Below are 13,887 nucleotides of genomic sequence, written 5' to 3' on the forward strand. Positions count from 1 at the left end.
GCCCCAGACGTGTCTGAGGAAGCTGGTGGTGGTGAATTATGAAAGCTGACTCTGAATAAGGAAACTGAATTTGACAATAAAAGTTCAATTAAATGCACATTATTTCTGTCTAGTGAAAAGTTTTTACAAGTCAAAAATCTCAGCTTTCCAGGAACGAAGAAAAACAGTCTGTTGAGACTGACCACCGCACTTTTCTATCTGAGGGAGTTTGTAAGAGTTGTGGTGAACCCCAGTGCCAGAGAATTTCCTCAACCAATAGATCATGTAATAACTAGACTGGAGAGAAAACATCAAACTGTAGATTTTTTTTTCAATTTTAATAATTTATTCACCAATTTTATGAATACAGACAATCCAAATGTGTACAATATTGGCTCAGCAGCTCTATCAAGTTCACAGACCCTGGATCTGTGACTGTGCAGCTACAGTAAAAGACTCCTTACTACTTGTTTTTCAGGATTTATTAAATGCATTCGCTACATATGCAGTAATAAGGATGATGAACTTCAATATGTTCCTATCTAAACCAAGAAAATATAGTTTGAGAAGGATTTGAGGACTAAGCTGAGACTCTCAGTGATTACTGTTGCTGCCTTTAAGTATGGATGAGTGGGGAAAACAATGGGATGCTATACAGTACTGTTCTTAAAGACTCCTTCATGCTCTCAGTGTTGACCATATATATTTGTCTGATTTCAAGATGCTTGTCACTTTCTTTATCCAACTGGCTGCAAAGATGGAGGCTGTCTTATTGAGGAAAAGAGACATTTTCACCCTCAAAGGAAAAAAAACATTACTTATCAAATTTATACTTAGACTCATACTTACAATTTCTATCTGGACAAAGTAGGGAAACAATGCAGCTCAGATGCTGCAAACGGACCTGACAAAACTAAGATATTTATATTAAGATATTTGTTTTATAAAAGGTCTGCAGCTTAAAATGTAACAATGACACTTTTTAAAAAACAATACAACATTTAATTTAACTGATTAAAAAAAGAATCAAATCTCAACGTCGTCATACACATGCACTGTATCTACATGACTGAATCTAAATTATGCCTGATCTTTAACAGAACAACTTGCTGCCTTAACGTTTACAAGCAGATCCACTTGTGTTATCTTTTTTTTTTTCCATGTAAATGACAAACATGATGTTTTAGAAAATAATCCTGTCAGTGAATTACAAGTGAATAATCTCAGTGCTTCAGGACAGACCTTAGACACAGTGTTACCAATGTGAACGTAAGTCCATGTGAGATGACCCTGAACAAAGAAAGCAAGAGGATTAAGTACAAGGATGTAGTGGAGGAGTAGAGGTAACACCGCGGGCTACCGGACAGTGGCAGGGAATCCATTTCTGGGAAGTGTGGTGGTAAGAAGGGGTGGCTAGTGGAGAAAAACATAGCAGGGGAAGAAACAGAGAAGTCTCTGCTGAATCAAGGAATCTCACATAAAAGAGAAAAAAACAAAAAACAGGGGGGGTTGTCCGGTCACTTCCCCTCCCAAGCATCATCCCTTTGTTTGGCTGCCAGGCGCTTTTGTTCTGAAAGGTAAATCACAGACATTCAGTTCAACATATCAATCAGTGAAAGCAGTCAAATAAACAACTGTTTGGTCATTTGTTGCTCTAAATTTACGGCACCATCGTTGCCACATGCAGGGAGGAGCCGAGCCGGGGCAGATTGAAGAGGCAGCTGTAAATTAATCTCTGGATGCAGCCATACGTGGCATCCGTTCCAAGGACACAACGTTCAGCACATGATGCACGTCTGCACTGACATTTACTGTGTCTGTTGTGATCTTAAATATAAAGCACTGCAGTACGCCAATGCTTAAAAACAAAGGAGCTTTTTTTAGTCTGCTCTGCTCAAGGCACTGACTTCCTGACTGGCTGCTCGGTGGACGGCCATTTGTGGTTTTCTGCGCCTGTATACTTATGTTCCATCTCTGAAGGGAAATGGCTGCTGTACTGATTATAGACCTGTTATGATCTGCACAGGAATGGACAGAGAGCAACTTCTCTTGGCACCAATTTGCAACTACACTTTCCAATTTCTCTGTTAAGTGTGAAAAGAGCTCCCACTTCTGGTGGAAACATAGTGATGCAAAAACTGGGACAGTCAGATGAGTATCTGTATGTATACAGAGAGACACAACAAGTTCAGTTACACACATTATAGCTTCATGTACAAGACTACAATCATTAAAGGGATACGCCAACATTTTTTTTTCGTGTGTTAGCCTGCCTCCACCTAAAGTCATCAGAGAAACTCTTCAGCAACTCTAAACAGAAACCGACGGGCCGATCTTCGTCTGAGCTGACAAAACTCTCCGGTAAGGCATCTTGAGCGGTCAAATGCCGGTAACGGGACGAGATCGGTCAAAATGGAGGGTTCAAGCAAAGACGGTTTATTTTGGTTCAAGCTAGCTACATCGAGGGTAGGTTAGCTTCCTATTTCAAAGTAAAAGCACGAATTCTATCGTCATGGTTTTCTGTATGTAAAGGGCAACGGGTGTTTTATTTTGTTAAAGTAACCGGAAGTGTGTTGGTCACAACGGCTAGCTTGAGTAGCGCCGAATTCGTCCGAACAAAATTGTAAACAGCTGGTACTTAGACAAATTAATGACACACTGCTGATCTAAACGGCTACTTTCTCACCTAAAAATGTTTGAAATGTAGATAAAGTGATATATTTACAGAGTTTAGAGCTAAAATGAAATCAGCTTCTGACTGCTGATTTCGGCTCAGTTAGGAGGCAGGCTAACACTACCTATACACTTCCAGCATTTGAGCTAAGCTAATAAGCGGTGCGCCAGCTCTGCCCGTATCTCCCTTACACGCACAGTCAAAAGGATGGTGTCTATCTGCTGGTCAAAGCCTCGGGAGTGAGGCAAGACACACAAAAAAAAAAATTGGCGTATCCCTTTAACTGAACATAATGTTTCTGTGCATGACGCACCTTTGGCCTCCTGGAGTTTCCTCTTCTCTGCATCGCGCTGCTCCTTCGACACGTTGCTCTTTATACCAAGGGCGCCGGTCACGAGCCTGCGAGCCAGTGCTGCGCTGGTCTGAGGTCTCTCTTTAGCGGGCAGGAGGTAGTCTGGTGGTGGGCGGGAAGGAGAATGATGCAGATGATATTAAATATTTAAATGTGTGAGACACGGAAGACAAACTGACAAAGAAAATCATTTGTACCAGAGCAGCTGCGGGCTTTGGCTTTTGTGGCAGAGGAGGATTTAGAGATCGGTCGCAACTTCATCAGTGGATGTTTGGATCTTAGAGCTTCACCGGCTGAAAAGAGACGAGACACAGGTTAAACAAATTGTGTCAAAAATATTACTGTAGCGGATAACGTATTCACCTCTGAACTATTGTTTATGTGAAGCAGCAATTGACTAACCTGCTATGGGGCTTGAGAAGAGGCCCAGTGCGTGTGTCTCATCAACCCACTGAATGTCAAAGCCTCTCTGTCTGAAAGAGACACAGTCACAAGTCACAAAAAAGAAAACATCACAAAAACCAAACATAGATAAGAAAGACTGCTCTAAAACTAAGATGTAGATCTGAGATGCAATATGTATCCCACACACAATATAGTTTACTCCCATCTCTATTAAGTTGTTCTTGCAGAGAAGCATTTGTTAGGAAGAAATTAAACATGCAGCAGTGATTTCAATGTGGTAGTGAGAACAAGAACTGCTGGTTGTATCCACCTTTTTTCCGAACGTCAAAAACCTAAGCTGGTTTTGCTCTTCCGGTGGAATTTGGAATTGGTTTCGGTAGTCGCGGTAAATGCATGGGTTTTTTTTTTTCAATGAAAATGTGTAAAACGCATGGATCATCACACCAGCTTTTAACAATGGATATCACACAAATTGACATCTGTGTTAAAAGCCAGTGTCAATAGACTGAAAACCATGGAAACGGAAACGGAAAATTCCACCGGAAATGCCATAGATGATGGTCGGAAAATTGTGGATAAATAAGTAGAGAATCAATTGTAATTTTATTTTTAAAGAAAAAAAGATTTTCAAGTTAGCTGTTGTAGTGTGAATTATACGTACTGGTAGTCCTGAAATAACTTGAGAAGGTCCTCCGTCTTGAACTCGCCAGGAAAATCATAGATCTCTACGATGTTTGAGAGCTCATCCTCTCTGAGATCAATGTCGTCTTCATCATCATCATCTTGGCTCATGTTGTAGTAATCAAACCTGGCCTCCTGGATGGATTCCTTCTTTCTACCCTCCTTCAAAGCGAGCTGAGGTAGGGGGCAGACATGGGGGAGAAGAATACAAGACAGGAGAGGGAAAGCAATGATGGTAATTAAAGCAGAAGTAAGTGATATATTTGTGTTAATATAAGTCTTAAATAGTTATATCTTCCAACAGCAATCACTTACATAGAGTGTTTGGACTGAAACACGGGTCTCTCAGTCCCTCTGCGCTGCTCTGAGCCGAGGAGAAAACATTTATCGTATCCTACAGTTTTTATCCAATGAGGAGAGAGAACGGCATGCAGGGCTGTGTGTGCAGCCAAGGGATGCTGTGAATGTGGCGACGTAGGGACGAGGACTGTTGGTGGTGCGTTCAAGGAAACTCGTATTTTTCCGACCGTGAAGTTGTACCAGTTCGATCTGGTACGAGTTCACCGGTCGGAAGTTACGAGTGGCCGTTATAGTGACTTTCACCGGTAAAACAGGTCGGAAAAACACGAGTGGGTTGCCTGGAACGCTACAAAGTCGTAAGTTGTGACTTGAAGCTGTAATTTACGATTTCAAAAGCCTGCCTGGAACGCAGCATTAGCGAAAACGACCGGACCACTTACTTCTGCTTTAAGGTCTCTGTTCCCCTTTATTTTGTTTTGTGTATCGCTCAGTCCGACACCAAGGCCTTACCTCTTCAAGCAGGTGTGGATCCAGACAGTCTCCATCATCATTGAACAAGGTGTCCCAACTCTCCTCTTCTCCATTTTCCTCCTGAGGGGATGTTCCTTCCAGATCTGCCTCCACGCTGGACGACTGCCCATTAACCTGCATATCTGTATTCTGTAGCCACGTCTCACTCTCTGCAGGCTTGGCATCACTTGGCTCACCGCCAGCTTCTCCTCCATCAGGTTTGGCCGTTGCCTCTCCTCCAGCCTTGTCCTTCTTGTTCTTAGCATTTTTCCGTGCCTTGTCTGTGTAGCGAGGCCTGGGCCTTGGCTTCACCTCTCCCTGAGTCTGAGTGTTGTCTTTGGGGGCATTCTTTTGTTTGGGCACGTACAGAGCCCGGCTTGGCTTCTTTGACTGAGAGGGAGGAGGTGTCGGTGTTGGCTGGGATGGAGCAGCTTCTTCCTTTGGTTGTTCACACTCCATTATTAAACGATGTTGTCAAAACATCTACAGCAGAGAAGAGGTGAAAAAGAAGAGGCGATTTAATAAAAGACTATAATGTGGAGTATTCAATTCTTTATTAAGATTGAGATTTTCATACAAGCCCCTTTTTATACATGCTTTAATGATAGCATTGTCCTAACTCTTCCTGAAACAACTTGAATGAGTTTACACTCTGGACATGGGGGGGGGGGGGGTTAGTTAGTTAAAAAATCAGATAATTGCAGTGAATTAAATATCTACAAGCTGGTATGAAGAAGTTGTAGTTTTTACTGATTTAATTTCATTTGCAAGCAACCAAAAGTAATATTTTTTAACAATCTGATTCTGACAATTTGGCTGGTTGCTAGTGCGCTAGTGGTAAGAGGTAAAGCTAGGAGAGGACACCACAGAATCAATGTGCTGCTCAATTTGGCCTTTGTATTATATTAATAACAAGGTGTGTGTGTGTGTGTGTGTGTGTGTGTGTGTGTGTGTGTGTGTGTGTGTGTGTGTGTGTGTGTGTGTGTGTGTGTGTTATGTTCATAATGCCTCTGCAGGCAGGCTAACTGCTATCCTTGTCATAGCCTTGCTGCCTGAATCACAAATTGTGTCATGATAAATTGAATAATAAACATTAGTCCTGTCAGAATAAACATGTCAATCACTACAATTGATTAATAACAAAATAAAATGCGTGAAGAATAATGGTTGGAAATGACTGAAATGAAATAGCCTGCCTTTTAATATAGCTAACTGTTACTGTAAAGAATATGAATGCCAGAGTAAAGAGTTAAATTAGCATTGACCTTCTACCAAAATTTATGTTTTTGCACTTCTCCCCCGCACTTAGACAAATGCTCATTTGTTTTAAATAAATCGTTTTATGGGCAGAGATGTTAACCCTCCCAATGTTTAATCCAAAGTTACGCCTTGTTTCTGGAGCAGAATCTAGCATCTGGTGTATGTTAGCTAGCTACATTTAGCTAACACATTTAACTCGCCGGCTAAACTTCCTCTCACTGAAGCTACTGCAGACACAGATACACAGTTAATGTCGTTTAACATTAAAGCGCAATTGTATCTCTTTATTTTATTTCAGACTAGTTTCACTACTATCATATCAGAGAGTATTTCAGCTTACCCGTGTTTGGTTTGTTTAGCAACAGCTTTTCGTCGCACTAGTGACGCAAGCGAAAGACATTGACTCAGTGCATTATGGGAGATGGTGTTTTTCTGTAGTACTGCGACCGAGCTACTCGTCGTGACGAGCGCGTTAGATTCAATGCTAAACATGATTTGTCCAGTAGAACAGATTCACCGCACAACTGAGGGATTTGAACCTGTAACCGTGTCGTTACTGCGCCACAGCTGTGACGTGTTTGAAAAGCAGCGCCTACAAACACGCCAACATCCGCGTCTCACATCACACGCGCACGGAAGCACGGCTCAGCTATTGGTCACTGGTCTTTTAATTATCCAGATGGCTCTTTGCTGATTGGTTAGTCTTCTTCGCGTTACACAAGCTTGTTTCGTAAATTGTAAAGGTGCAAGTTGTGTAAGGTTGAGGATTTTTGCCAAATAATTTGGTAACAGCGCTGACACCAGTCACATCATTGCAGCGGCATCAGATCATATCCATCTCCACACAGTGACAGAACTGTCAGGTAAGACTTCATTACTGAAAGGAGGAGACTGTCAGAGTCTGTTCGGGGACGAGGAGGGATACGTCTCATGCATTGATTCATTGATAGAAATCTCAATGTGCAAGATTTTTAACAACAGTTAATACTGAAAATGTCTGTAGTAGCTAATGGAGTGTGACACACTGCCATTGAGTTCAATTGCAGGCAAAACTACTTAAAGCTACATTTGCTGTGGCTTTCCACTGACTGAAATCACTCCTCTATCTTTTATTACTGATTACTAAACATTAACTCTATGGCTTATTAGCTATGGCACTGCTTTTGCAGCTTTTGCAGATATGTTTTGGGCTGTTAATCTAATTCTAAATTCAATGTTTCTGTCAAAAAAAGGCTAAATGAACATCAGAGTTCATGTTTTTTTATTAACTCATTAGTTTTTTAATAAAATGTTCTGTGTGTGAATTAGCTATGTTTTTGTTTGTACTATACTATACTCTCTAGCATGTCACGAATTTATCTCTAGTATTTCATGTAATTTGCTGATAAAGACCTGTGCATAATAAATAAGCCATAACCCACGCCCTTGCTCTGTGTCCATTCAGATTGCAGTGATGTGGCGTTCAGGTCTGCTGCTCCTCCTGTCTGTCACACTCTGGCATCAGTCTCACGCCCAGAGCTCCCCTCCCATGCTCCAGGCTGTAACGCAGACAATGCTTCCTCCTGACAATCTGCACAATCCGACACAGCTCAACTATGGGATGGCTGTAACAGACGTGGATGGTGACGGTGATCTGGAAGTGGTGGTGGCAGGGTGAGGGGGCATGATCGTATACAGCTCCCAAGTTTTTTTAATTTTGTGTTGGAATTCTTTTTCTAATTCCATGTGTGCAAAACATCTATGTCATGTTATCCCTCAGGTACAATGGACCCAACCTGGTGCTGAAGTACGACCGCACTCAAAACAGGCTGGTAAACATCGCCGTTGATGACAGTAACTCTCCATACTATGCCCTGAGGGACAGAGCAGGTAACGCTATTGGAGTTACAGCCTGTGATGTTGATGGGGACGGACGTGAGGAGATCTACTTCCTTAACACAAACAATGCCTACTCTGGTAAAAGATTCATCCTCCCTAATGCAGTTTTTATGGGCAAGTTAGATCTTATATGTGCATGATTTTTCCACATTATTAGTGTCTTTTCATTTAATTGCAGGGCGAGCAACTTACACAGATAAGCTCTTTAAGTTTCGGAATGGCCGCTTTGAGGATCTTCTGAATGATGAGCTCAATGTGCGTCGTGGCGTTGCTAATCACATGGCAGGACGTTCTGTGGCATGCATCGATAGAAAGGTCAGGAAACCCACTCTTTATCCTATTTCTAAAAAATCACACGATTACTACATTTTCCTGTAGTTTTCTCACTGATTCACAAATACTTTCACAAATGCCTCCTCCCTCTCACTTCTCTTGCTGCCCCGCAGGGAACTGGCCGTTACTCCATCTATGTGGCCAACTATGCCAGCGGCAACGTCGGCCCGCATGCCCTGATAGAGATGGACGAGGCCGCCAGTGATGTCAGCAAAGGCATCGTCGCCCTGTCTGACGTGGCTGCTGAGGCTGGAGTCAACAAGTTCACAGGTCTGAAGGAATTAGTCTGGAGAGGTGAAGTGTGTATGTGTATGTGTGTGTGTGATGGTTTGAGGCCGGCTTTGACAGCGTGCTTGTTGTGCAGGTGGTCGTGGTGTGGTGGTTGGACCCATTCTGAGCCAGGCCAGGTCTGACATTTTCTGTGACAACGAGAATGGACCCAACTTCTTGTTTAAGAACAATGGAAATGGAGTTTTTTCTGACATGGCCAGACAGGCAGGTGAGGAGGAGGGCAAAACAAATAGATCAAATCCATGCACAGTTAGTACTTTTTAAAACAATAAATTGTTACTTTTTTTTGCATGATGTGCCATTTTTTACTCTCTTGCATTTATTACTTACTGGCTCAACTCAACTTTTTTGGCTTTAAGGAGAGACACTACAGGTGAATAGGGTAAAAAGAATTTAAACAACAGATATCACCATGAAACTTCCCAAGTTTATCACTTACATTAAGACAAATATTTTTTGTATTACAGGTTTTGTCAAATGTTATGTTTAAATATGTAAATGAAGCAATATCTAATGAAATATGCACTAATTTGCATACATTTCCAGAACCGAAATCTGAAAAATGGATAAAGCCTCTTTCAAAATTCTTGTTTTATTTTGTTGACATATTAGAGTCAGAAGTTTTTACAGAAGGGATTTTAGATACCTCTTTTTATCACTCTGTAAATGAGAAAATACTCATTTGCCATGTTTTTAGAAATAAAATGTTGTATAAATCAGGCTGTGAATGATATATCAACAATCCCCTCTGTAAAAACCGTCAGAATATAGACAGGAATAAAACTGGAAGGTTTGGTGTTTGTAAGTGCTGCTGAAGTTGAGATTTCGCACCCAGAGTCTGAGGAAAAACTCATTTTGAGAAAACAGCCTTTAAAGACTTGTACTGTAAAATTCCATAGATTGTTAATGTAAATCGTACTTTTACGATTGGTTGTGGATATAAAGGAAATGACAGTTTTTGGAGCCTACATCATTGTTCAGGAGAGAGAGAGCTTTACAATGATACCTGACATGGGTCAGATAACAGTAGCATGTTAACTGTTGGCAAATTTAGGAGAAATACCAACAAAAGAGACAAAATGAAGTAAAATAACCACCTTAATATGGATGTTCTACCATTTCTTTTGACTTTTCTGAGAGAATACATGTTAAGGAAGTAAAATAGCCCAAAATCTCAAAATTGATCAGTGTGTTTTTGCCTGTAGTGTCTCGCCTTAAATTAAATCGCCACATGAGAGAGTTGCACATAAATGAGAATCACATGGTATGGTTAAAATATTGTGGTTATTTCAGTGGAAATATCATCTAAAAGAGAATCACTGTGCAGTCATCTACCCACAGTGTTTTTCTGAATACTACCACTAGATGTCGCCACAGGCAACAATTCTCATCAAAAAGAATATACAGTAGCAGCCTATACTGTTTTTCTCTCAGCACCTTCCCTTTTAACACTTTGTCCCTAACCAAAGGTGTGGAAGACCGATACCAGCATGGCAGAGGAGTAGCACTAGCTGACTTCAATGGCGATGGGAAAACAGACATCGTCTATGGCAACTGGAATGGCCCGCACAGACTTTACCTGCAGGGCAGCGACTCAAAATTTCGAGTAAGGAAGAAGAATATGACAGTGGAAGAAAAATAATTTGAGATGAAAGTGATAAAACTGGATTTAAAAGTTATTTGTTCTCTTGTGCAGAACATAGCTACTGGAGGATTTGCTAACCCGTCCCCTATTCGCACAGTCATCGCTGCTGACTTTGATAATGACAAGGAGCTGGAGGTGTTTTTCAACAATATTGCCTACCGAGGAAATGCCCCTAACAGGCTCTTCAGGTAAGACTTTAAAGGTATAATGTGTAGGAATTCCCCCCATCTAGCGGTGCGGTTGCATATCAGAACGTATTCTTGATGTTGCATTCACGTGAAATCGGGCAGACGTCAGACAGACAACAGACGCTGCATGATAAACAAGTGGTCCGCCAGCATGAGGCAAAACAATACCGGCGTGACAATATGTTGTCATGGTGATGTCGTATTGTTTACCTGACCCACGTTTTACCGTCTTTCTCTCGTGGAGTAAAATGACATCCATTTGGTTTGCCGACGGCCGTCTGCCTGACTGCACCCTTGTAGCTATATTTATAACGACTTGTAACAACTCATTCTAAGGTACAAGAAAGCTTTCATTTGTATGCGGGTGTGATTCAACTTCAGTGAAATATGTATTTATGAAAGCAATATTTGATTTGTTGCTAATAAAAAGCCAAATAAGTTACACACTGGGGCTTTAAATTTTCTGTGCACACAACTTTGATGAGAGTTGATCTGTGCTTGGTAGTAGCATTAATAGTTATTTTTATTATATGTGTTTCTTTGCAGGGTGTCAAGGAGAGCTGATGCAGATCCATTCATCCAGGAGCTGAACATGGGAGACGCTGCAGAGCCACAGGGGAGGGGAACAGGTCAGCCAGCTCTAGACACTGGACAGCACTTTTTTTTGTCTTTTTTCTTTTTTAAATCAAATCTACTCTAAAACTTTTATAACCTGACAGAAGCATGTGATGTCTCTGCTGCCTCTCTCCTTGGATGAGATTTGCAGAGACACAGCTGTCAGAGAGTCGTCACACTATGTAGGTCAGAGCAGTGAAAGCTGCGTCTGTTTTGAACAGGTGGCACTGTGACAGACGTGGATGGGGATGGACAGCTGGACCTGCTGCTGGCGCATGGAGAGAGCGCCCAGCAGCCAATCTCTGTCTTCAAGGTCACACAGGTGTGTGTATGTGTGTGTGTGTGTGTGTGTGTGTGTGTGTGTGTGTGTGTGTGGGTGCATGTGTGTGTTTGTTTATGAAATACATTCTTTGGCTCCACAACCTAACCTATCATCTGTGTTGTTAGGGATCGTCCAATAACTGGCTGAGGGTCATCCCCCGCACCCAGTTTGGCTCCTTTGCCCGCGGTGCCAAAGTTACAGCCTTCACCAATCAGAGTGGAGCTCAGACACGCATCATTGATGGAGGCTCTGGATACCTGTGTGAGATGGAGCCTGTTGCCCACTTTGGTTTAGGTAACTAACTACATCTTCATATTATTACTGTTATGCTGGCTGGATGGGCAGACTGACAATAGGATTGTTTTTTAATGCTTTACTCAAACCCGGTTACACCACAGTTACACAATCCTCCTGAGACCCGGCAATGCATTTTTGTCCTCTGTGGGGGACATAAGCATAATTTATATAATCCATCTGAATGCTACTGTCCCTTTAAGAGGAGACAATGGGCTCTCATTTGATGGTCCAGTTGTGGGGGAGGGGCCAACACAAAAAAAAGCATTGTCTTTTCAAAATGGCGCAAATTTAAAATCCACATTTTCTGGCAACAAGAGCGTTAAGTCATAATTTTTTTCCAGATATCATGTTTCTGTTGCCAAAAATCAAGTTGTTTCTTTAAAATAAAAGTATTGGCTTCCATTAGTATGATTTTTAAAAAGTCAAAAAGGCTAATCTTTCATCTTTTCATGTTGACAAATTGCATTAGTATAGGTCAGATCGAATGTGCTGATTTCCTAACTCCTAAACAGATGTGCTTTCTTCATGTAACTGTCTTCATTTACTTTAATGTTCAAGAAATGGAAATCATTTTTTTTAAGAAATCCACTCAAAAATGAATTCACTATCATAAAATTTCATCATTAAATTCTGTATGAAGCAAGCCCCTACAAGGGAAAGTCAATAAAAAAACTTTTAAAAAAACAACATGTAACAACATGCAACATGTTTCTTTGGACCACAATACTTAAATTATCATAAAAAAAAATTAAAAAGTAAAACTTTTTTTCCTCTGGGTCTCAGGAGGTTACACAACTCTGTGTTTGTTTTGCCCCATGACTTTCAGGAAGTGATGAGGTGAAGGTACTGGAGGTCTCCTGGCCAGACGGCAGCTCCTTCACTCGAACCCTTCAGCCTGGTGAAATGAATTCAGTGGTGGAAGTGGCCTATCCCGGGGAAGGGGAAATGTCTGTGCTTGCCAATGACACGCAGGTCTGTAGCACAGCTTCACAGTTTTTGTACTAGGAGCACACTCACTGTTTTACCACATGATCGTAGCAGAAGACTGTTGATTTCTACACCCTTGTCTGTCTGTAATTTCGATTTTTTTTTTTTTTTTCAGTGCGGTAAAGGTTTTACTGTCAAGAATGGCCGCTGTGCAGGTAGGCAACATACACGAGTTGTTGTTAAATTCAACTGAATTTTCCTTTTTGTTGTTTTTTGTTTTTAATTTTCTTAAATGGTTTTTTTTACAGGTCTTTGAAGACAATCTTATGAAATGCATTAAATTTGCTTTGGATGACACATCAATGTTGCAGAGAACATTGTCTAAATATACTTCTTGTCCATGCATTAAAGGGATAGTTCAACATTTTGGCAAATTGGCCCATTGCCATAGTCCCTATAGTTTTAGGAGTAGATTCATTACCTTTAATTGTCGGTGCAAGCTGTTTTTAGAACGGCGGAGCCGAGACACGAGCTGCTCAGAGCTACGCTACGGAGGCTAATGGGATTTCTTGGTTTCCCTCATCAAATACACAATCCAACAACTCCAAAACGCTCTTGTTGTGACCTGCACATTCACCACGCTATGAGGTAATAACAGAATGTTACCAGACAGAGTTGTTTTCGAGGCAAATGCAGAGACTGCTTGCTGAAAAACTGCCCCCGACGGGAACGCGCATCAGTGGTTTTGAATGAATTTGGGGATTTGCAAGGTACTGTAATGTACCTACTCCTAAAACTATGGGGATTATGGTAATGGGCCAATTTGCCAAAAATGTTGAACTATCCCTTTAAGAAAGCAGCCTTGTTATTTAATACTCTGTGAGTAGTTTTTCTGTTTCTCATTTTTCTCATACTATTCTTTTTTCACTGCACTGGTTTTTATTATGGTTGCTGTTTTTTATGACCCATGGCTAACTCTGTAAATAAACTGCTATGAATCAATATTCTGGCTGAGTCATATTATCATTTCAGGTACAAAAAAGTAATCTCCATCTGCAGGGCTTTGAGAAACTCTTCATTTAGTCTTGTATACAACCTTAGCATTGTAACAGGTGCTGCCTGTAGGGTTTTATGATGTGCTCAGTTTGCCAGCTGAACAGAACTGCTATGAACAGGACCTGAATTCTGACTAGAAAAGAAAGATAATGAATTCCTCTTTTAAACATGAAC

The 13,887-nt window shown here is 41.2% G+C and overlaps 2 protein-coding genes across 2 annotated transcripts; one reads left to right on the plus strand and one right to left on the minus strand.

The window, feature by feature from the left end:
* Nucleotides 1-577: 577 nt before the first annotated feature.
* On the minus strand, nucleotides 578-6,621 carry r3hcc1l (R3H domain and coiled-coil containing 1-like). The gene is made up of 7 exons (XM_085778632.1): nucleotides 6,502-6,621; nucleotides 4,902-5,384; nucleotides 4,072-4,265; nucleotides 3,408-3,478; nucleotides 3,203-3,298; nucleotides 2,967-3,107; nucleotides 578-1,549 (listed from the first exon to the last, which is right to left on the minus strand). The coding sequence occupies exons 2-7, from the start codon at nucleotides 5,358-5,360 to the stop codon at nucleotides 1,497-1,499; spliced, it is 1,014 nt and encodes a 337-aa protein (XP_085634758.1). The 5' UTR covers nucleotides 5,361-5,384; nucleotides 6,502-6,621; the 3' UTR covers nucleotides 578-1,496.
* Nucleotides 6,622-6,876: 255 nt separating this feature from the next.
* On the plus strand, nucleotides 6,877-13,087 carry crtac1a (cartilage acidic protein 1a). Its single transcript, XM_085778499.1, has 14 exons — nucleotides 6,877-7,024; nucleotides 7,606-7,814; nucleotides 7,921-8,117; nucleotides 8,218-8,354; nucleotides 8,486-8,642; nucleotides 8,737-8,871; nucleotides 10,133-10,269; nucleotides 10,360-10,496; nucleotides 11,043-11,125; nucleotides 11,333-11,433; nucleotides 11,559-11,727; nucleotides 12,557-12,702; nucleotides 12,833-12,872; nucleotides 12,966-13,087. The coding sequence occupies exons 2-14, from the start codon at nucleotides 7,615-7,617 to the stop codon at nucleotides 12,971-12,973; spliced, it is 1,647 nt and encodes a 548-aa protein (XP_085634625.1). The 5' UTR covers nucleotides 6,877-7,024; nucleotides 7,606-7,614; the 3' UTR covers nucleotides 12,974-13,087.
* The last annotated feature ends 800 nt before the right edge of the window (nucleotides 13,088-13,887 follow it).

The sequence above is a fragment of the Trachurus japonicus genome, chromosome 1 (assembly GCF_045865225.1).
Source record: "Trachurus japonicus isolate A0001 chromosome 1, Traja_1.0".
Lineage (NCBI taxonomy): Eukaryota > Metazoa > Chordata > Actinopteri > Carangiformes > Carangidae > Trachurus > Trachurus japonicus.